The sequence below is a fragment of the Micromys minutus genome, assembly GCF_963924665.1.
Source record: "Micromys minutus genome assembly, chromosome: 8".
Lineage (NCBI taxonomy): Eukaryota > Metazoa > Chordata > Mammalia > Rodentia > Muridae > Micromys > Micromys minutus.
In genome coordinates this window covers 37,391,704-37,417,324 of record NC_137977.1, presented here as the reverse complement: position 1 = coordinate 37,417,324, position 25,621 = coordinate 37,391,704, and the positions used below count along the sequence as shown (strand labels likewise).

Sequence of the window (25,621 nt, the reverse complement as noted above, 5' to 3'; positions counted from 1 at the left end):
AGTCATTAATTTAAATAATAAATGCTATGTTCTTTGTATAGTCTTCCTCAAAATACATTGTCATATTTCAAGAGAAAGTTGTTTCAAAGAATATTCATAAGACTACTTTTCTGTAGCAGCAAATGACAAAGTTTTAAAATTAAAAAGAACATATTGGAAAAGGTCACTCACGTTTTCATATCACACAGTCCACTAATTCCCACCAACACTTGCCCTCCACTTTTACCTCATAAAAGATGCTAGCCCGACCCCCTTACAGGCACTTTACCTCACAATGATTTTTGGGAGATTAATACTTTTATCTTCAAGGCAAAATATCACATCAGTTCAAATCAGTGCAACTAGGAACTGACCAAACTATGAGTTGGTTAAATTTCTTAAATTGGCAAAAATCCCTCAGGAGAAAGACTTTGGTTTGAAGATAGAAAGCAAAGATTCTTATATGGGACATCAGAAACCCCTGACTCCCTTCAACTTAGAAGAGAACAAGGGAAAGGCCATTGCTGAGCATACCCCTTGACTAGAGTCACCTCCAACTTCCTTCCTATGAATCTGCGTTTTTTCAGGGAATTTGAGCTTGCGCAGTTAGACAGAAGGCAAAAAATTCCAACCTTTCATTGTACTTATCTACACTGAGTCCTTTGAGAAGGCTTGACTACATCCGAGGCTATAAGCAAATGGTTCTAGACGTAGCACAATGGAGGTGTATAACAGGAAACTGGTGTAAGTTTATACTTACCAAATTGATTGTAATATTTATTCTAGAAATTGTTATATCCAATAAGTGTCACCTTGTTCAAACTCTTGGGAATGGCTTCTCATTTCAGTGAATGTTAACAGGGAGTTAAAATAACCTCCATTTCATTTTAATCCTCAGGAACATTAGTCTTTCTCATTATTGACTATTATTTATTGACATATTTCCAAAGCTCAAAATATTTTATTACACATGTAGTTGAACACATAATTCAAATTTGTATAGTATAGAAAATAAACTTTTTGGTAGTGTCCTCAGCATTTCGTGATGCAAAACTATTGACAAACATCTTTAGAAAAATAACAAAATAGTCCTTCGGTATTAAAATTCTTATTAAAAAGCATTAGATCAAAGGGAGGATTATGACATCATCAATGCATAGATGAGTTAGGCATGAATGGAATGAATTTCCCTGGCTTTATCAACAAATCAAAATATTTGACATCCCAGCTCTTATAATAAATCAAAATACTTGGAATATGAAGGTCACAGTCTGTCATAGGTCAATCGGGAAAAAATAAAATGCATTCATACTTTCTCAATTTTCTGCAGGTTCTGATGATGGAACATAGAAAACAATGTACGTCCAGGACAGAAGCATCACTCTCTATACTTACCAGGTGATTTTTATGCCACTTTGTTGAATGCAGATTAATATTTTTGGGCTTTTTATTGCTTGAGTAGAAAGTGCTCATTACTTATGTTTATGTTTATCATATAGAAAATTAAAAACAGAAAGAATGTTTTCTTAAATGGCAGATATCACACTGTGGTAGTGGTGGATTTCCTCAGGATGGTCTTCTGTGGTTTTGGTGCAGTGGGAGGAGGCACGGTTGCAGGTATGGGAGGGGGAAAGCTGTTACTGTGGCTTATACCCAGTCCCCCATTTTCTAATGGGAGAGTGGGGAGATGAGGTGGAGGAGGGAGTAGAGGTCCTTGGTGGGGGATCTTTCCAGGTGGATGAACTGGTTCACTGTGTAAATGGACCTCTCTATTCTTTATGTTATACCGGGTCTCACAGTCAGGACAATAGCCATGGTATTGTACTTTTTCATTGAACCGTACCCGTTCCCGAGGAGGACCTGGCTGAGGACTCCTGTCCTTTTCAGGTCTGTGCATCAGAGACTGCAATGGAGCCTTGTCCAAGTTACTACTGGGTATGCAGCAGACGTCTCCATTGGGAATTTTGTTGGGTCTGCCCAGTAATCCTCCATTCCGTAGAAGAGTGCCATTGGTCTTTACAGGATTGGCAGTTGGCACTACTCTTTGAGGCTCTTCACACCTCACAGGTGTCAGCCTTGGAGGAGGTGGTGGAGGGTTTGGCTTTCTCAGGACAGTGAGGATAGCAGATGGGTGTGCTGGAGGTTTAATGAGCGGGGCATTGGCCTGTTCTTTGATCTTCTCTATGCTGGAAGCTGTTGTCCCACTGGAGCTGCTGTTGAGAGTATCTGTTTTGGAACTGTCAGTCATCTCATCCTCCAGCTGTAGGTCAGAGGTCAGGGTATCAATCTGGTCAACCACCTAGTGGAAAGGACAAGGGAATTGTATTGAAGAGCAACCACAAGTAAAGTAGACATAAAGCAAACCTTTTCTGATCAGCTTTGATCTTTACAGAAGCCCTGACTGATTCTGAATTGGTAACTCCATGGTTCTAACAACATTTTGGTCCATAAATGTAGACATGGTGCCGATTACATGTTTGGTATCATAATCTCATAAGCCTAGAACCTAATATGCTATCTATTCTAATTGGCTCTGTTATTGCTACCAGAGGAAGAATTCATCTGCCAAAATATAACCAACATTTAAAAATAAAAAAGCAAAACCAGCTCTGATTAGCATTTACAAAGTTACAAAGCATCACTTCCATACTGAGAGATATTCTGAACAATTTGGGTTGTGGCTATTCTTATAATAAGATGACTGTGCTTCACTGGCCTCTGTGGTAGTGGCCCCCATTGGACCATTATGAATGGCACTATTAGTAGATTTGGCCTTCTTGGAGTAGGTGTGTGTGGGTTGGTATTAAGGTGACATATGATTGGACAGTGGAAAGGTAGGCGGGGAAAAGCCTGGGAAAACAGAAGAGGAGGAGTGGAGGAAGATTTCTGGAGCAGAAAATGGAAGCTGACATTTATGTTTCTCTAGGCCTATGTTTAGCTTGATGAGATTGTTATTATTGTCTATAAGGGTTTATATGGGTCTATTTATCTCAAATAGATAGGCAGTTTATATTTTTGTCAATAGAGGGTTTGTGGATAGAGAATTTGATATATAAGCTTGTTGGATAAATTCATAGATGTGAGTCATATCTGTACCAGGCGGTAGAGGAAAGGAACATAAAGGGGTGGTCATATTCACCAGGGACATAAGCAACAGAGGCAGTGGAGTGAACTGTGCCTGAGTTCTTAGAAGCAGTATAAAGCACCAAGTTAAAGATCCCCGTAGTACTAAGCCAGCACAAATTAAATGTTTCTTTATAAGAGTTGCTGTGGTCATGATATCTTTTCACTGTAAGCAAGGCATCCCTCAAAATATGTTGAAGACAGTCAAATGGGTCCCAGCATTAAATCATAAGTTTACTTAAAATATTTTGTGCTTTTTGCAACATGTAAAAATCCCATAATTCTTGAGGGCGATCTTTTTAGATATAACAGTTTTGTTTTAATTCAAAATTTTCTATCCTAAAACTGTGCTTGTAAGATTAAAAATATCCTCCTTACCCTTAACTCCAAATATTTTTTCTTTTGTTTTTCTTTTAACTATGTCTTTTAGGTCTTCTTTTAAACTCTCATAATTGCAAACTTCTTTTCTGCCCTGGATCATTTGTACACAGTAACATTTCTTAATGAAATTCTCCCCCTATCAAGTCAATGTCCGCAAATCTATAATATCTTAGCTCAGGGGTCAATCTTCATTTAAGAGTTTCTACTCATTCTGCAACTCTATGCCAATTTAATTTATTAAATAGTCCCCAAAATGCTTTTTTATTCAAAGCATTCACATAATTTTGAATTACATTTTGAATAGCAACATAAGTAATGAAATATTATTTGTCTGTGTTTGTGTGTAGACCCTGCCTACTCTCAATGATCGAGGGGTATTTGACTGTTTTTCCCTATAGAATTATGAAATAGTGATAGCACTTACAAGGCTCAGAAAACATTTACTAATCAATGTTTCTTTTGGCCAAATGTTAGTAAAAGCATTTTCCCTTTCTGATAGCTATGGGACATGATTTTATAACCTGCTCAATTATTCTAAAATAAATATTCTAAAAGAAACTTACTCATAAAGGACCATATGATAACTGACACATTCCCTAGTTCTTAGTCAACCACACAGAACATGCTGTTAAGAGATAGCTAATAGAGGCAAGAGGTAAGAAATCAACTTGACTCATTGAGGCTGTGATCCATTTCCCCTGGCTAGGGAAGGGAAAGAAATAATTACCTCTAGCCCTTAGTCTGTTAAAATTCTACAACAAAGAAAACAAAAGCTTCATCTATTATGACAAACATGAAACTGATGAAAAGTTACTGCCCCAAGCCTGATGTTTTGATAAGTCCTGGCTGCTCTCTGTCTCTACATTCTCGTTTCCTGCATGACTATTAATGCAGATAATAAAATGCAGAAACCAACACTCTTTCCATGGAGCAAGGAACCACCTGTCACTAACACAGAATTAGAGATTATGGACTATGGATAGTTGAAGTGTGACTTCTACGTGATCAACAGCATGTTAGATGTTACAAGGGGTCTGAGACCTTAGATAGGCGGTGTGCAGCCTTCCTGAGACTTAAGACAGATCTCATTGACAGAAGAGCAACGATTCAAGCTCACTTTCAGAAAGAGCCTGAAGAAGAACCTCTGATAAAGAAAATTGTGAATGGAAACTCTAATGAAGTCCTTGCTACTGAAGGCCACCATAAGATAGGAAGTAGAGAGTAAGTTGTTTGTGAAAATATTGCAATAAAGTTCCACATGCTTCAGCTACGGTAATGAAACAGGATTCAAACGGAAAGTGTATTAATATATTTTTTATAGCAGAAGTGCATTCTAGCTAAATTACATAGTTTTAAAGAGAAAAGTATAAATCCTTTCTCAATATACAACAGTGAAACTATAGTACACACACACACACACACACACACACACACACACACACACACACCACAAGACTGATATATTTAGGGCAACAAGAAGGTATCAAATAATATTGCCCATCAAAAATTAAACAATTATAGGTGAAAGTATTATTTGGGGTAACAGGAGACTCCGTAAAGAGAAGAGAAGATCAAGCGATAGTGATAAAGAATAATTATTACCATCTATAGTTCCAAAGAGTGGGGATAGTAATTACTAACGAGTAACTTCATTACCATTTTTATTTCCAATTTGGGGGAGGGTGCCAAACTACTCTTAAAAGTTCTATATGGATATATTTGCTGGACTGCCTTCCTTTTGTAACTACCTTAGAGCTTCAGGCTATATTTATATCTGTCTGTCAACCTGGATTCAAAGACAGGAGACTGGCATAACTGTTATATATAATTGTAAGGATAATTTTGAGAGAATACCCATACTATAAAAAGTCTTTCCACAAATTTAAAGCACACTCTCATATAATTATCAATAACTGTTCACACAGAGATCTAGAAAAATAATTCTGTAATTCATACAAAAACACAAAAATCTCTGATAAGAGTAGGCAATGTTGGGCACAGGAGACAATACTGAATGTACAAAACACCTTATGTCAAAGTGCACTGTAGAGTTGTGACAAAGCATACAGCAGATTGTTGTCCCAAAGTAGATACAGAGATAACTAGAATGGGGCTAAGTACCCAGAAAATAGATGTGTGTGTATTTGTTCTTTGTCAAAGTTGCCAAAAACACACCTTAGAGAAATATAAAGTCTTCTAAAACTTATGTTAGGAAAATTGAATATTAACATGTAGAGAATCAGAAGAAGACCTTTATATCCCTCCTTTCATAAAAATCAACTCAAAATAGATTAAAGGGTTTAATTTGGCCAGATACTCTGAAAATGGTAGAGCTACACACAGGAGAAACACACCAAAGTTTTAAAATAAGAAATGACTCTCTAGTCAGAGTCTAAAGACTCAGGAAATTAAATTAATAATTGACATGGGATTAAATCTAGTTTACAGAACTTCTGTGTAACAGAAAGTGGTCATGCCACTCAATGAAGAGAATAATCTTTGTATATAATGGAAGTGATATGACCTGCTGTTCTCTTAGCAGAGAATTGACAGATAAAATATAAAAAGAAAAAGAAAAAATAAAATCAAGTTATTCAAGAAAAAGCAGAAAATGATCATAAAAGACACTTCTCAATGCACAAGTGGACAATGAACACACACAAAGGCACAAAGCATCTTTTGTTTTCATGGAAATGAAATTCTAAACTATACTGAGATTCTATCTCACTCCACTCAGAGCAGTTAATGTTGAAAACTCCAAACCAACCAACAAACAAGTTGATGAAAACCTCCCTCTTGTGTGAGTATTTATGTTAGGAAAGATTGCTCTCCAGATACTAGTGCACTACACAGCAGCTATCAGCTAAAGTCTCTACCTCCTGATGAATGCAAGCAGAAACTTCTTCCTAAAGAGACCTCCTACAGAGATTAGCTAACCAGCTTCCTTCTTCTTCAACTTGATGCAATAAACCTGCCTCCTAGAACAGCAATATTCCAGAAGTTTCCCTCTTTGCTCAGTGGTATATAATAAATGGCCTGAGTGTCAGAATAGTAGTAAGTCTCCATAAGAGCACATAGTGCACACAATCCCAGCTATTTGCCCTGTGTATCTCTCCCTTCTTGATTCCCTGGTTGTCTGACACAGATTCGTTTCAAATCTCTGCAAAGTATAGCAGTAGACTGACATCAAAACCTACCTAAAAGTACTCATATCAAGGAGATTTAACAAGAGACTACTAGATGATGGATGGATTATTAAAAATGTAAAAATAGTATAATTGAACAAAAATTGCAATATGCAAGAAATGGTATGATATAATAAAATTGAGATAATATTTATAACTAGAAATTCAATAATTTAAAAATAAATAAAGAATAATGATATACTTTAACATATTACATAAACAAAAATATGTAGACAAATAAAAAGGTAGACTTAATAAAATGGATGCGAAGGAATAATATATAGCTCAATGAAGCAAGGAAGTGGTGATTACAAAGAAATTAAAACAGAAAATTCAGGTAGACAATGACACAAGAAAATTCAGGTTACCACTAAACAATGACAGAAGACTCAAATTAATACCATCGGTAGTAGGTAGACACAACACAAGCACCAGTGATATTCAAAGGATCGTTAGGTTATATATGGAAAATCTATAATCCAATAATTGCAAAATTTGGAAAACAATGAGATACTTAGAGAAAAATAAGCCACATCAAAATTAAGCTAGAAATGAAGATATTAAAAATCACATTAATAGATTCCAGGCCTCTTAATCATCTTAGCAGATGGCAAAATAAATGACAGAACAAAGTGTGGCATCCTTGGCTATAGAAGTTCTGAAGAAGCTAGGAACATAAGCACATCACTCAAATAGTGAAACTATAAATGGAAAGCCCACGGCCAACATTCTATAACTAGGGGAAAGCCTTAAAGCATTAGAACTGAAGTCAGGAACATGACAAGAAAAACAGATGCAAATTAAAAATAGATTGAGATTGTATTTCACTAGAGTCAGAATAACTACCATTAAGAAAGCAAGCAAGATGTGCTGGTGATATTGTGCACAAAGGGGACTTTCATGAACTACTTGAGGGAAGAAAAACTAGTCTAGTCACTATGCAAATCAGTATGGAGTGAAAAACTGAAAGTGGAACTCCCATATGCTGCTGCTATGCCACTTCTTGGTGTATTTCTATAGGACCCTGAGTCAAAAAGCCACAGAGATATAACATACCCATGCCTATTATGGAGGTCTTTGTAATAGCCAGGTTATAGGGTCAACCTTGATGCCCACCAACAAATGAATGGTTATGATGATGAACTTCATATTCAAAATAGATTTTTATTTAGCCATAATAGAGCAAAGTCATGCCCTTTGCTAAATATGTCAGAGGGCATCATTATATTAAACAAAGTAAGTCAGATCTACAAATACAAATGTGTCCTTCACCTCTTTGTGAATATTTGATTGTGCATGCATACATATACATGTATGAATATGTACATGAATGATATAATTAGGGATGAAAGAAGAAGAATAGTAGTTATTGGGAGAGTGAGGCATAGACTCAAGAAATGAGAGCACACAGATGATAAATATGCTCAAACTATATGAAACAATAGAAAGAAATCATCTTTACAAAATATACCACCAGGTAAAACATATCCATAAAAGCAAAGATAAAATAGATAAACCCAAAACCCAAACGTTTCAGGAATTGTTTCCCACATACTGTGTCCTAGCCCTTCATCAAATGGTCATCACATATACTGGAACTGTGGTTTTATGAGTTTCTGTCAGGCTAACTTTCTGTTGTGTCTGGCCCTGTGCAATGACTTTCACACTGAGATATTAAGTAACAATTTGTTTAGTAAATAAATGGAGTAGAGACCCCAAACTGATTCTATCCTTTTCTTTATTTCACAGTTTATGACTCACTTTTAAGGTTATCAAACCCACTAGTCCCATATGGCTCAGAAAGACAGGTATGGAACAGGAATGGAAGAGAAAGTACATGGAGGCTTGATCAGACAAGGAGGACTGCCTGTTGATTGAAGCACAGACTCAAAGCTTCTGAGAAAGTTAGTTCTAGTTCAACTCCCAAAAAGACTGAGAGAACTGAAACATGTGTTTTTCATTAACTATATATCTGAGTGTATCCAGATGTTTCTAAATACTACTCATCTTATTTAATTAAAGTTACAAAGCATAGAGATTAATTATCTTTTCTTAATTACTTTTTAATCTTTTCTTTTTTTTTACATTCCAGTCGATATCCCCACCACTGGCCTGCCCTCTTGTTCTTCATCCCACACCTCCTCCCCAGTCTCCGAAGGATGTTCTCATCTTACCACCTCCTCACAACACCAGACCTCCCCACTCCCTGAGACCTCAAGTTTCTTGAGGATTAGTATGTCTTCTAATTATCTTAAAATTTTATTTATATGAATCTTTCTCTGGGGTCACTTAGGAACATATCATAAACACAATAGTTTTCACTCCAAAATTCATAAAGGAAAAAGACCATTTATCTCGATTTAGGACTATTACAAAATGCATTCATTCTTAAAAATATAGGATTGTTCTATAAAAATGGCTATCTTAAGCTATTACTGTCTATACTAAAAATATAAAAGGAAATAAATGAACAAGAGCCAAAGAAAGTATTACTAAAAGAAATATAGGTAGGACTAAGAATTGGGATATGCGGCTACTGAGCTCAAATGCTGACAGACACAGCACTCGGTTCATCCTGTGTTGGATGGTATGTAAGCCTGAAATAAAAGCAAGAAGGAGGCACTTTTGAGTATATATAATCACTAATAGGGAGAGATAATCTGACTTCCACTTATAGTCATAACTCACATAATCTATTTCTAGTTCACCAAATGATCTGCTATAGGGATTAAAGTAAATAGTTCTTCAACATAACTTTGTCTTTTGCTGCTTGATGACAGCACGCTTGAGAGAGGGCACAGGAATTTTCATGCATGAGCAAACCTAGTAATTATAGTGTGCGTGGTCAAATTACAGCAAATTGTACTTATCCTAGAAAGATGTAGCAAATGGAAACATTTAATTTATTTCACAATCTGGTCGAGCTTTTACATTTATTTATGCAAAAGGATCTCTAAGACACTGAAGAGGCAAGAAAGATCTGAGTCCCCTCTCATGGTCTCCGAAATAGCTCAATTACAAGCAAGAAAAAGATGTTGAAGTAGCTCAAAATGATTGCCTTGGAATGCATAGCTATCTTTAGATTTCTAGAGCAACATTTATTTCCAAAACCATTCTATTGTTAGTTAGGTAGACCAATCAGTCACTAAGGTATTTCCACTGAGCTATGACATCACTGTCCACATCTTTCCTACTGTAATTTGACACCACATATTGTTGAGGGCAGAAGGCTTCGCCCTTACAAGATGGTGCTGGTTTCAGGGGCCATGAATCAGCTAAAGTGTGGTAAATAACCACTGGGCACATGCGCAAAGAGTGGTAGGGGCCAAGTCACCGCCCATCCCGGGGCATCACAATCAGACCACTAGTGGGCAGCCAATCACACAGCGACATGCCACCCTTGGGGGGTATAAATTAGGGTGCCTTTTCCTGCCCGGTGTCTTCCTCTTCAAGATGCAATAAAGGTTTTGCTGCAGAAGGATCCTGGTGTTCCGCGTGCGTTCTTGCTGGCGAGACGGTATATTATATTATATAAATGATGGAAAATATTCAATATATATATATATATTAAACAGGGTTTCATGATGTTACCTCAGCTTGTCAGGAACTCACTGAATAGACCAGGGAGGCTTCAAACTTGTAAAAGATTCAGCAGCCTTGGTTTTCGAAGTGCCAGCATCAAAGGCATACACCAGCACACCACACTTCAATGATGTATTTTAACCATATTCAGTCCCTACTCCTTCCATAACATCCTTTCAAATCCATTCCCACCTCCTCCTATGCTTGGTGTTTTCTTTAAAAGTGGTTAACAATAATGCATAGAAACCAATCTGTGGTGTCCAAATATTGCTGGGTATGAGGTCAATGACTGGAGTCTGGTTTAATTTCCCCGGGTGACCACATGGTTAAAGTAAACTGACTCTCATTGCTCCAAAACCATCAACTGTTCACAACCCCCACTGGAGTGTCAGCTCAAGTGTCCCAGCCGTCCTTGCAGGAAGTACATTTCCTTACTCTTATGGAAGCAACCACAGCTTCTATACTTCACAATGCAGTTTCTGTCATGTCCAGAGGTGTAATATCCCTGACTCTTAGGGACATTCCGTTCTCTCTTTCACAAGTTGTGCTGAGCCTTAGTTATGTGATGGCTTATCTTGGTTGTCAATTTCAATGCATTTGTGATCAACTAAAATTTAAGATGTTGGGCATCCTGTCAGTGATATTTTTCTGAAAAGATTAACTGAAGGAAGGAAGACCTATGCTGAAGGTGGGTGGCACTTTCTGTTGGAAGTTGAGATCAAAGGACATCAACAAAGGAATATTCATTCACTGCTTCTCTGTTGCCCTCAGTTCACTGGCAAGTTTATCTGTCTGATTGCTGTGACATTTAATTTCTCCAGTTTAAACCGATGTCTCCAGGTTTCCAGCACCTACTGAAGACCAGCTGCTCTCCCAGAATCCCTCAGGCCTCCACCACACTGGAACAGCTGAGACATTCAGCCTCATGGACTTAACTACAGGATTTTCAGCCTTGCCAGTATGAGTCAGCTACTGATGGATTGATTACTTGAGCTGCTGCTGGCCAGTCAATTGACTAAATCCCCTTCTAATAGGTGCGTAAATACTACCAGTGACATTCCTTTAGAGAGCCCTACACAGAGAGTAATGGAGATGCTCCAGTGTGGCTGAGCATTCAACTGACCTATTCTCTCCACTTTGACCAACCGTGAGTTTCATCATTAATTTTTAAAACATTTGTATTAAGTCTAGACCGAATTGATGTAACTCTATTGCAGGGAAGACATTTTGGTTTCAGAGCTAGGAAAGCTTATTGGCCTCCGTTGGCCCTCTTTACAGTGGAGCTTGTGGTGCTCAGCCAAGCAGCCCTATGAGCTAAGGATCTCTTTCTTATTGAAGCTAAAGGTGAAAAGACTATAGTATTCCTTTGAAGAGTCACTCACAATCTAAAGGTGAGGCACAAAGACAGCAGCTCATTTAAGATATATTGTGGCAGCCCTTCATTGTCATCTTTTGCTAGGTCTGAAGTGTAGGTTGTGATGGTTTGCATATGCTTGGCCCAGGAAATGGAGCTACTAGAAGGTGTGGCCTTGTTAGAGGAAGTGTGTCACTCTGGAGGTGAGCTTGGAGACACTCCTCCTAGATGCCTGAGGATGTTTAGTCTCTTCCTGGCTTTCTTTGGATGAAGATGTAGAACTCTCAGCTCCTCCTGCACCATGCCTGCCTGGATGCTGCCATGCTCTTGTCTTGATGATAATGGACTGCTCCTGTGAACCTGTAAGCCAGCCTCAATTAAATGTTGTTATTTATAAGACTTGCCTTGGTCATGGTGTCTGTCCACAGTAATAAAACCCTAACTAAGACAAGGTTGTGCTTAGATTTTGTTCTTGGTCAGACTTCCTGTTCTGACAGTTCTATAGTATCAAGAATTTTGGTTTCTCCAGAATACTGAGTTATTTTTTACCTTGCATGCAATTTGTAACCAATGTTGATAATTTTACATTTATAGATATGCAAATAAAAAGTAAACTAAGCTGCCACTAATTTTCTAATTAATATCAAAGTGCCCCAATTGGGGGTGTGAGTTCTGTAAACATCACCAGTAAGAAGGTAACTTCTGTCCCTAATTAATCAGTTCCTACTTCCATTCAACCTGTTCCTTATGTTGTAATAGAAATTTCTTAAAATGTACACCCCTACACACATACACACACAAAACTTAAAAAGCTTTAAATAGCATTTTCCAGTGATCTTAACAAAGAAGAGGTGACAGCAAGACTAATTTGTACATGGTTGGGGTCACATACAAGTGGTCTTTGGTCACTCAGAATTACTCTATGCTCTTACCATATCTCTAATGTGCAAATGATTTTAAATGATATGCTCCCACATGGGTTCTGGAATAAGATACTATCTACCTATATGTCTGTCTATCTATCTATCTATCTATCTATCTATCTATCTATCTATCTAACTATCATCTATCTATCTATCTATCTCTCATCTATCTATCTATCTATCTATCTATCTATCTATCTATCTATCTAGGCTTTATTATGTGTCAATGTTCCCCCAACACCCCCCTACTCATACCACTCATTCTTTCTCTCACTCCCTTCCTCTTTTCCTCTCCCCACCCCACTTCTTTCTCTTTACCTGCTGCCTATTGATCAAGATGTAAAACTCCCAGTTGCTGATACAGCACCATGCCTTCCTATCTACTCCCAATATACCACCATTGTATAACTAAGACAAGGGACATGCCCCAAGCTGGACAAGCCAAATTCAATTCCCAGAACCCACAAACTAACTCTTACAAGTTGGCCTCTTCTCCACACATACACTCATAAGTATGTAAATAAATACATAAATGAACTGGTAGATGAATAAATAAATGAAAAAGAATAATAGCTTGTATTACATTAAAATTACTATATGACAATCTAATTTTAAATATTTTAGTGAGAAAAATGTTTAGTAACTATTATAAAGAAAAATAGTAAATTAAACAAGTATGTGTTTGATTTGTTTTTAGAATATTTGTGGAGTATTAGGTTTCTTCTCATGAAAATAAAATCATATTATTGATTTCTCAAGAAAATAATTGCATGGTAAAAATAATAGCATTAGTCAAAATCTTAAGTATCATTTTTAGTAGTGCTGATATTAATATTAGTGTTATTCAACTTGATGTTGGAATGTTGGGGCAAGGCTTTAATTTTGATTTTCAAAAGTTGTGTAATGATAAAATAGGGTCACTTATGGTTCTACTTCCTGGTTTATTAATTCTAAAAATAAGAAAAGAAACAAGGGAAGAATATCTGAAATACCAGGACTTTGAAGGTTCATGTAAAGAAAAGACTGAAAGCCTGCCCCAAAGTATCTATATCTACATATGCACACAGACATATGAACACAGACATATAGACACAGACACATTGACACACACAGAAAGAGATATAGAAAGAGATTGTTGGGGGAAGGAGACAGGGAGGAGGAAGGAGGAGGAGAACAGGAAGGGGGAGGAGGGAGGGGAAGGAGGAAAGAAAGGGGGAGTGTAGGGGGGAGAGGGAGAGGGAGACAAGAAAACCAAATTTCCAGAAGTAGAAACTAAGATCATAGAGTGTAACTGGTATAGGTAGGGTGTGAATGTGCATATTTGTGCATGTTTAGTCAAAAAATGTAGCATGAAGAAAAGTTTAAAACCATATAAAGATGTGGTTGAAATTAAAAGAGGACAGGCACAAGGCTTGTGAATGGACAAGGCCCAAAAAAAAAAAAATAAAAATAAAAAAAAAAATAAAAAAAAAAAAAATAAAAGAGTTTTTGGAAAATGGAGAGAAGACAAAGTGAGGTAGAGAGGCAAAATGGAGGATGAAGATAAACCATGTCTGTGTGGCTCTGCACAGCTACAGGTAGTTACAAATATTTTATAAGGGATGGATTGGTATAGATTATTTGTCTTGTTTAAGTGGGCAATTTATATAATATCAATTAGACCAGAGTTTATTGTGTGGATGTTTTTTGGATTGTAAATTTACTGAAATAATCTGATATAAAACCATTGCTAAATTGTAAGTTTCTGGAGTTTTGATGTGCTTGGGCCGTTAGGAGTACAGGCAGAGTTCTCCGATGGCCCTCTGCTGGGAGAGGGTGGCAAAGGTTTGTGGCTAGGAAGGGGGCCAGTTGCTGGGACCAGAGAGCTGGGTCTCAAGGTGCCAGAGGGTGGCCGCCATTCAGATGAATATAGTATGTTAGTTCCATATGGTGTGCTAATGCTGCAGCCCACGTGGAGTGGTGTATGGAATGGCTTGCCCCTTTGAAATATTTACTGCAACATAAAGACAAAAACAAGAGAGATGCAGATACAATATTCAGAAGTGACCGGGAATCTTCAAACTACTTGAAGAGTTTTGACTTTCCCAGAGTTAACAGAATGGCATTAAATATGTGTTCACTGGCACAGGTGATGTGAGCATCTAGGATTTGCAGAATATAAAGCAAGTGAAAAGTTCTCTATACCGAGTCATTAAAAATGTGATAAGCAAACCCGATGGAAATAATGAAAAATGATGCAAGTGGGAAGGGTTTGTTGCATGATTTTTGCATTAGTGAAAGTATTTGAGAAGCTCTAAGGCTCATCTTTAGAGTGTCTTCCTCACTTGACGGTACCTGCTTACGTTTGGTGATGATGGAAGTATGCTTAGTGTAAAGGCACATGGGGACATTATCCTTGATTAATATGGGCTTGCAAGCGTTGTGACATCCCTTCCTGCACCTCAGTTCTTGCATTCATAATGGAGAATTGGGAGTTTCATTTTAAAATATAACTTCATGCTGAATTTAATGAAGCAGAATATATGAGATGAAAGAGAAAGAGGAAATTTAGAGTGTGAGTTCTCATAAAGTGGGCTTTCCAGTCATCCGTCTTCACTGTCAGGGGACTCTAGATAGAGTTTATAAAAATAAATTAAACATAATTTGAGAAACAATGAAAGTCTTCATCACAGAGACGCAAGAGCCATTTCAATCTGCTAAAGGGTTTTGAGAATTAATCTTTTATGACCACTACTCTGTTGCTAAATCCCTGAAAGGCTTCGACATGAAACATTTTTTCTCCCCTGAGAACATAGTCTTTACAGTAAAACCTATCCTTGTTTTGCTTTAACAAAACTGCATTGAAAATAATTATAAATGCATATGATCTACATGAGGTGATGAAGGAAGAGAAATGTAAATTCATGTTTTGTAACCCTTCTCGAATGCTAACACAGCTCGTGTACAAAGAGTCTAAAGTGTTTCTTCTTTGTAAACACACATTATACTTTCCATATATTAAAATATGGCATGCCACTTTCCCACTGAAACTGCATCAGCTCAGTACTCCTGTGGTGCATGTTAAGCAGTGTAATGCTACTGAAAGGCCTCAGTTTTATACTTTCCCTTCAACAGCTCTGTTAATGTTCCTTTTATAATCATAGTTTTAGCTATTTTAAAAACTCATAATCCCCTTTTGCCCCACAATTGAAATAACCTGCTGTGGTTTACCAAATTATTTATTCCTTAAGCTTGTTAACACACAACTATGTTTTTAACATAGAACATAAGAATATTGTTCTAACTTTTTGAACAAGACTGGCTTTAATAAAAATCAATGCATCTGGCTTATTTCCCAAGAGCTACTCTCTCTTTGCATGATTGTCACATGCAAGATGAAGCCAGAAGCCATCATTTTCCAATCTTGTGGCATGGGTGACTTATGACAGTTGAAAAGTGGTGTAACTCTTGATACAGCTCTTTCCTTTACACACCACTGAGTAGGTACCACAGAGCATAATGAATTTTAATCCTCCCATCAATAATAATATGATAAATAATAAAATCAATAAGAACTAATTTTTAAAAGCAAACTCCTGTGACTTAAGTATTTACCATTAGTAAACAAAAATTCGCTTGCTGCCCATCTCAGTAGATAGGAACAAACAGTATAAAAACAAATTACTGAGAGACTCTTCACTATAACCATTTGAAAAAAAAAATGTCTATCACCGAATGCAAAAAAGATAATGAGAGACAGCTCAGACTCACTTGTCAAAAGCAGAAGAATAATAAATTCAGTTCTCCACAACATATGCACAAGGCACTGCATGGCATTGGCGGGACTGTGTACATCACAGTCAGGAGAGTTGGGGGAGAAATGTCAGCTTTAATAGTGAAATGCCAGAATGCCTGATTGTCTAATCAAAGCTTTTCATCCTCAGCCATATTTCCTCAACTTCAAGTGTTTTAACACAAGAGCTAGCCAATGAAGAAATTCTACTAAGGAGAGCAAGGTGAAGCCTAGAATACCTCAGGCCTATGACAAAAGACAATTTCCAGTCATCAGAACTAGGAGACATGGTAGGAAGTGTGCCCTGAAGGGGACTGGCAAGGACATTATTTTTGTTTTTAACTTCATTTATCAAGGAAAATATGGATCTATCTCATTTCAGTATAGTTACCAAATGATTCTCTGATTTCTCAGGATGGCATTAGTGAGAAAACTGAAACCTAAGCATTTATTATGAAAAATCCTCTGTATGAACAATGAAATAGAAGCTGTGGATGAGCAGACAGGCAAGGAGTAGAATCAAAATGTGTAGACAAGATCTGGGACTACATAGAGTCACATCTATCATGTCCCCTGCATGTGCTAGAAGCAAGACCTGGAAAGCCACATCCCCTGATTTACAAAGTAGCCTTGCACCACCTGCCACATACCCACTTCCACAGGTTTAAGAAATGTGGGGTTATGTAAAGCAAGGGTATTTTCATGCTGGGTTCACTTTGAAGACATTCTTCCATAAGACAGGAGCATGGAAACATGCTAAGTTAAAGCCACTCTGGAAACTCCCATAAGTTCACAGGAGAGTTTACCTAGTAAGTAAACAGGAAAACAAAGGGGAAGATGGCTGGCCGGGTCGCCATAATTGCAGCAAGGGAGGAATGACAGAATGAAACACGAATGTCAGGGGGCATGTGACAAGTTCAGTTTGGAAGAACAGGCAGAAAAGTTCCTAAGGGGGTTTGTGCTAGAGAAATATTAATGCCATATAAAAGGCAAGAAGAAAGGAAAGGAGGATTGAGAAGCAAAAGAACGGGATTGAGATCTAAAAATGCCACAATTTCCAAACTAACAAATAAAATTCCAGCAGCAGAATGGAGACTGGACACTGTCTGAAACTCAATGACAGACATAAAGGGGAAGGGGCAGTACATGATCACTGTAACCACAGAAGGAAAGGCAGAGATTTTAGTAATGCCTGCGCTTAACACTTTCTTAGCTTGGGCTGAGAGTAAAATACAATATATGTAAAGACTAAATAAAGATTATTTTAAGGTAATATGCCAATTTAACATGTCTTCATTATTGATGTCCTGTCTAGAAAATATAGCTTAATTTTTTTAAAAAAAAGGATCATGTAAAACAAGTTTGAAGCATAGATTTTCTATGTGTCACTGAACAAGAACTAAATCCTTGCCACCACGTCCTGACCATTGCTTAGCTCCTCTGTCTCTCACCTTAGGTCTGACCACAGTATGGAAGAGTCAGATGTATGTGTGAACTTTCGACCTACCTCTGTCTATCTTCCTGCAAGAATCTGTTGGTTATTCCATGGACATAGGAAAATTCTCCCAGGGTTCTCTCTTTCTCTTTCTCTCTCTGAGCCTGTCTCAGTCTCTCTCTCTCTCTCTCTCTCTCTCTCTCTCTCTCTCTCTCTCTCTCTCTCTCTCTCTCTCTCTCTCTCTGTGTGTGTGTGTGTGTGTATGTGTGTGTGTGTGTGTCTCTATCCCTCTGTCTCTGTCTCTCTGTCTCTGTGTCTCTCTATATCTCTGTCTCTCTCTCTGTTTCTCTGCCTGTGTGTGTGTGTGTGTGTGTGTGTGTGTGTGTGCCTGTATTATCTGTGCATAGTGTGTAGAGTGTACATGGATTCCAGAAAAGGGCCTTAGAACCTCCACCCCTCCCCCACAACTAAAATTACAAATAGTTCTAAGACTCCATTTCAGTACTGAGAACTGAGTCTGAGCCCTCTGAAAAATAATCAAGTGCCTTTAACTGGTGACTCATCTTTCTAGCACCAGTTAAATCTGCTTCAATTAATTAAATATTTGACAAAAACTCACTCTAAGGCATTGAAATATTATTGAAACCAGTGATTAGAGGGTGTAGGACCTCAGGTGCAGTACTCTGTTTTCTACAGCAAAAGACTTTCAAGATAGGTATGGGTGCTTGGCTTCAGACTATAACTAGAAGGGGGTACTATGTAGCAATCTTCAGCATGAAACCCAGAGCCTATTGTCTTCCTTAGGTTTAAAGTTAGCACAAATTCCAGACATTGGACAGACTTATAACATCATAGTATATACAATGTTTTGTAAAGTAAACTTCACTGTTATGAGATGAAAAAGCATTCAAAGGATGAATTTTTCTAAAAGAAGGTTGCAGATTGCCCTTTATATTGTGCATTGTACTTCAACATGATTTGCTAAGGAATGGGTGACACCAAGAAATACCATGCTATTCAAGGACAGACAATAAAGCAGAAAGAGAAACAGTATGAGACAGAAAGGTGAGGCTAGTGTAGCACTTTCTCAAGGCAACATGAAATAACAAAAGACTCAAGGCAATGAACACAGTGTTCTGAGAGTACCTGTGACCCAAGAATGTCATGAACAACAAATACTCTACAAAGTAGGAAAACAAAGGAACTGTAGTGTCAAGATGAAAGTTCCAAGAAAAGATAACAACCCACACAGAAAAAGCTATGAAGAAAAGGCAAGATGTGTACTCAGTGTCCAAATATACACACAATTTGACAGTATATTGTTTCAGACTTCTTTAAAATTGATGATTCTTCCAACTGTGGAAATAGCTGTCTAACAGAAAGCATGTGGAGTAAAAAGCCTTTTAGAAATCCTTTTAGACAGGGACACAGAGAAAAATTACCTGACAACATGCTTGGGTGGCATTGAGAGGACATATTATACATGGAAAATAATTTCCAACTCTTTTCCTTTAATCAACAAAAACAACACCATAATTTCAAATTTAAATTAAAACATTATGGTGATTATGTAAATTTCAAAAGTGTGTTTTCAGTAAATCATTATGGTAGAGTTCAAAGCAATGGGAAGGATGAAATGCAACTGAAAGAGATGAGGGAGATCAGGGAGATCTGATCTAGGAGATGCAGAGCCTAGCTTAATTTGCATGATTTAATCAGGAAACAAAATCCCTAGCCAAATGTGCCAAACAAAAACATTGTTAAATGTACATCACTAGTACCATGTACCTGTTAAATTTTCTGAGAAGATCTATGTGCTTAAAACATTCTCAGTTAAATATTTAAAAAGACAAATTATATATATATATCTTGGCAAGGTAAAACCTTTAAACTTTTTGTAGCATGTGAAGTTTTCAAAATGCATCTTTTCTCTTAAGAAAACACAATAGAAAGGGCACAGCATTCTTTGCAGTGATGACAATAAAAATAAAACGAAAGAAATCATCAAGTGAATATGTTGCTAGTGATGTCACTTTATTTGAAATGTGCTGGTAACAACACTGTAAGAAACATGATTTTAAATGTTTGGAAATCGATAATTTTATTTGAAGATGAGAAATAAAACACATATGTTTAATAAATGTTTTTTATGTTAAATATGACTGCATTTATATTGTTCTTAAGTTAGCTTAACACATTCAGAAAATGTGCTTAGTAATGACACATTCATCTGTGTCTGAGGCTCCACTAAATCCAAGGAAGCAAGTTAAGACAAACAGAGCACCTCAGAATATGAGAGCAACTCATATGCAGAGAGAAGCCCTGAGGCTCACCAACAGAACATGGATATTCTTTCAGTTATCAGAGCTGGCTCGATAACCAGGATGCAAAAGATTTTCTTCTGTGATAATTGTCATCTTAAAAAAAAAGTGAGTGAGGTAAGGCTCTATCCATCACTTAGAATCCTATCACTTAGAAGACAGAGACAAGACGACAATGAGTTTTAGGATGCCTGTGTTATACAATAAGAACCACTTTCAACCAATAGAAAATCAAGTTATCTATACCAGTGGTGCATTCTCAAACATTTGCAAGCTCAACTATCCTCCACTATCATTATCTCACTTGACCTATGAATATTAACCCATCTGTTACATGCACACACACACACACACACACACACACATAATTTCATATCATTTTTTCATAGTCCACTGAGTACTGGCAATGTTAGCATGGTAAGACATCCACTAAATAAATCTATAAATGACTACTTCCTTGAAGAAATTGAGTGTTCCTGTCCAGAAGATATTAATTGCCAATGCTCCTCAGTTTGGGTGAAATTTTTGTGAGGGCTCCCCCATATCTCTTAGACATTTTTGGCAGCAATTTTATACAAATTCTGGTTCTTACAGTGTCCCTCTCCGCTGGGCCACATGGGAAGGAAATGTCTCATTTGATTTTCATGTCAAATGTTCTCATAAGCTAATGTGTTTGAACAGTTGGCCCACAGTCTTTGATTGGACCTTTGACTCAGCCTCTAGTGGACTTTTTTATTTTTAAATTCATAGCCTGGATGAGCATTCATCTTATTTCTTCTACTTGTTTCTTTGGGATATAAAGAAGCTTCTTCCTGGCAACAAGCTCATTTCAGCTGTCATATTTCCTATACCGTGATCAACTGGAATAACTAGAATTTGACCCTCCAAATAAATCCCTTAGCCCATAGGAAGAATCTTGTCAGATAGTTATAAGGACAGGAAGGGATTATTATTGTATTAGCAAGCTACTTTGTGAGTATGAATATAAGGGAACTCAGCTTCTTATCCATGTCTGTAAGGAGCATTAGAATTCACGATGCAGGAGATGAAAAGAAAAATAGTGCTACAAAGTTTAGACTACTATTGTGTAGAATGGGCTACTACTCTGTCAAATAACATATATTACAAAGATATCTTAATAATGCCATTTATCCATCATAAAAACTCAAGTGACAGAAAACTTCACAGAACTAAAAACACAAAAATTATTATCTATCAAATAATAATTTTATTATCAAATAATTAAAAATTAGAAAATGTATGTATAAATGTAGGATATTTTAGTGTTGACATTTACTACAGGAATAATATATTTTACATCTTTGTATACTCAATTTCTACATGTGTATGTTCTAATGAGATATCTTACTTTTAATTGTTACTGAAGTTTTAACTTTCTCTTAGACAATGTGTTTAGAAATGTAGGATGAGAAAACATAGAATTAAATTTTCATACTGAAATATGTATGACCTTTGGAATTCATTTAATCCTTATATTGGTTTGAATATTTCCATTATTTTCTGGGGATAGTAGAATTGAGGACAGAAATATATTTTCTTTTTTTAATTGAACAACTTTATTTAAAAAAAGATAAATGTACAGATTTTAAGCATTTTCATATAAAAGTATACGAATATATTTTTGCCAGTACTTGTTTTATTTAAAGGTTTGATCATGTGCATTAAAATCTTACTAGTTACAATGAGCATAAAGTACCTGTAAAACAAGATATAACCTGGAATTAGTCAAATGAAAAACCATTATAAATGTATTTTATAATTGTGTCCTTTCCAACTTGTAGTATAAGTAATGTCACATGCATTGGCTCAGCATAGAGACATGATGGAGTTTATTTTTGCCAACTCATTGGAAGCTGTTAAAAAACTACAGAAATGCTCAAATTCTATTAGCGTAAATACATGTTGAATTGATATGTAACACAAACATACACTCACACACTCACAAACAAACATGAACACACACTCATGTATCTTGTTGGAGAGATGCTTATATATTGCCAAGAACTTCTCAGAATGTGTTTACCATTGTGAAATCACATATAATTACAGGGAAACCATGCACAAGTACATCCTGGAGCTGAAGCTATAGAAAGCATATTGAAATTAAACATCTCAATATCTAATTTTCTGATAATTAGTCTAAGCATTAAAGCTTTCTGGAAATATCACTGAGTACCATTACGCACAAAGATACACTAAGCCTCGTGTAAATAGAAAGACTGTCCAATGGAAAGTTAATTTCCTTCTGATAGAGAGAAATATCATACTCTTAATAATATCCAGTTCTCAATAATTAAAATCAGTGGGTAAAAGAACACTCATTTCTCATGAGAAACTATTCAGTACAGCATTAGTAGAGTTCCATTTAAGGGCTTGCTGTTTTTCCTCTTCTGTGTATGAGCTATGTGGATAAGATACTTGCTCAGTTCCAAATGCAAAGAATGAATTTCACAGCATTCACTTGGTACATCTGAATAAGCAACCCTCAGAGCCAATATTGAGTTTCTAACAGTGCTATTGTGTAAAGTGTTCAGCAACTGGCTCCCCAGGGAACAAAGTCTCTCACTGTGTCATTTACCAATTTTCATGGTGTAATTACTCCCACTATGGAAGTGTTTACAGTACCAACAAGATGAAGTCACTAAACACCAAGTTGGGATAATCTGAACCATCACCTCCCACAGTCTCTATAAGCTCACACAGTGGCTCAGAAAATTCATTGCTCAACCTTCAATGAAGTTTCTTATAAGAAAATTGTTACTTCAGTCTGATTATTCAGGCATTTATGTATAATGGCTCTGATGTTGTATACCAAAAAGAGGAGTATTGCTTATTTTTCTTCATCAAATATCTAAGAAAATGTGGGCTACTAGACTATGCATTTACTGCTCTGTAACTAAAAGAGTAATAGACTCTCACTAAAAACTTAGCAAAGGAGAGAGATAAAGCTCCGTTTAATGGCTTTATGAAGATATTTCTCCATACATAAAATACTGCCTCAAATAGCGTCTACCCAAACAATCTAGGCCCTAAAAAATCATTTGGCTACTTCAAAAGTAAATGCAGGCATGTTTTTAGTTAAAAGTTTTGCTGAACAAAATGATTAAATCATTTACTAGCCTCAGATATTTCTACCAAAAGCATTTGTATGCATTTTCTCCTTAAAGTATTCAGAAAGAGGAACTGTAAATAGACAGTAATCTCATGATAAATGCAGGTTGAAGAGCTTTGCAGTGCTTCCTTGGTCTTGCATTTTAACTGATCTTCACTTCATTGAGAGAGAGATAGCAGAGAACTCCTGGCCTCCCAGATGGTTCTGGTCACTTCCATTACCCATGCCCACTCAACAGAGGCCTGACTGTTTCTGCTGGATCATGCCACTGCTGCTGATTCATACTTGGCATCCTGATACTACTGAGCTGACCTGCTTCTATACTAAAAAACAAAGATTGGAATTGCCCTAAAGAACATCCTCTTGTCCTATTTACCATTTTTTCTCCAATCTCTCTGGACAGTGGACTAGAATGGGAGTTGAAGTGAAGCCTACTGGTTATGCAATGAAGTGCAAACCACAAACACAAACCAAAAAAAAAGGGCTAAGCATGTTGTGTTTATATATTCATGCACACACACACACACACACACACACACACACACACTGAAAAATGTACAGACACACCACCATTATTACCACCACAATCACCACCAGCAACAGCAGCAACATCATCAACAACAACAATAAAAACAACAACACTCACAAAAATAGCCAAATACAAAGAGGCTATTGACTTCAGTGAAGAACACGTACACAGGGGGTTTTTGAAAGAGAGTACATGTGAAGGATTGGAGTGAAATGTAAAGGTAGAGATAAAATTATATTTCGATTTAACTCAAATTTTGTGCTAAAAAGTTATTTTCTTTTAAACTTACATATAACATGAGAAATAATAGAGAAAATAACTTTAAAATACTGGCTGGTTTTTTTTTTCTTATACCTATAGATAATTGTAGCACTACGGGATAGTCAAGTGCACCAAAGAAAGCAAATGTATAAATTTAAATTAGTAAAAGAATCATCATATTCTATTGACTTCTTCCACCATAGTTCCTGGTAATAGTATAATTACAGGATTCCAAATGGCATGAATTAAAGTATTGTAAAGCTTTGCTATAGTGTGGTAGGCTGAGTTTACAAGGGTCAATATGGTCAAGTCAATAGGGTCTAGCATCACCTAAGAGACAAATTTTTCAAACTTCTAAAAGTTTCTAGATTGGGCTAATTAATCAAGGAAGGTCAAGTCATTCCAACACAGTATTCATTTCTCTTTGCTTTCTAACTGGAGATGCAGTGTGACCAGCTGGTTCTTGCTCTCACCACCATGCCCTTCACACCATGATAGGCCTGTATGTTCAAACAAGCTATGAGGAATAAAAAGAAAAGAGAAAAAAGAAAACCTGTAGTGGTTAATGTCTGTGTGCCTTTTGATAAAAAAAAAATCTCTTACATAGTAAAACTTTGGTAATTTTTCTAGAACTCAGAGCCAGAGTTAAAAATATAGCTTAAGGTCACTTAAAACCTAAACCAGCTGTCCTACTACGCACTCAATCTGTTTACTTATCCTTATTTTAAGAGTGCAATGCAGCAGTCCTTCTTACTTGCATTATATTTTCCTATTAATCGGCTTTTAGAACCTAAGCTAGTGCAGAGCTATAATCATAATTATACTCAGAACAATACATGTGCATTAAGTGCTGAAAGCAGCAAGTACAGAGGTTGAAATAAGGTTTCTAAAACGATCATCTACCAAAAACGCTGAATCATCAATATTTAGATATTGGTTGGTAAACACTGATGCTTGTAATACATTTAATATATATGTATGTATGTATGTATGTATGTATGTATGTATGTGTATTTATATCACTAATTCTGCTTCTCCTCCTGGTTCATCCTTCTTATCTCAACCTCTTGAGATCAGCTGGAGTCAATCCTTCGCCAAACACTCAATGATTTCTGTAAAGTATCACATTCTTTCCGTATGTCATGCCCTCTGTACTGTTCATTAGAGGCAGAACAAAGCTCTTTGAGGAATACATATAGACAGACTGACCATACAGATACACATACACATAGAGGGAGACAAAGATGGAGACACACACAGTCACACAACAGACACACAAGGGGAGACACAAGTACAGACGATGAGCTAGGGACAGACTCACAGGACAGAGTCCTTTAAGTAAGCAAAGATTCAGACACGTACAGTTGCAGAGTAGCAGAGAATTCAAATCTTGACTTGTTCTTGGTTAAATGACTTTAAGGGGAAGTGCTTTTATTTATTTTTCCTATTGTAATATGAATGTATTGTTGGTGATTTGGCCTTAACCACTAATTCAGTTAGTCCTTGAAAATATTGCTAGTCATCTATGAGACAAAACTCTGTGCATGCTTCTGAATGATTTTCTTAATTAGGTTAACCTCAGGCTTTGTTGTGTTGCCTTCCACAGTGCGAAGAACTATGGTGATTGGAATACTTGAGGTGGC

The 25,621-nt window shown here is 36.7% G+C and overlaps 1 protein-coding gene across 1 annotated transcript in view; it reads right to left on the bottom strand.

Annotated features, from left to right (window-relative positions):
• Positions 1–1,519: 1,519 nt before the first annotated feature.
• Positions 1,520–25,621, bottom strand: part of PRR16 (proline rich 16) — a gene marked incomplete at both ends in the record, with an annotated part of 177,853 nt that continues 153,751 nt past the window's right edge. The window contains one exon of the mRNA XM_080920564.1: positions 1,520–2,278. Coding sequence (XP_080776690.1) covers positions 1,520–2,278 — 759 coding nt within the window. The remainder of the gene's footprint in view (positions 2,279–25,621) is intronic.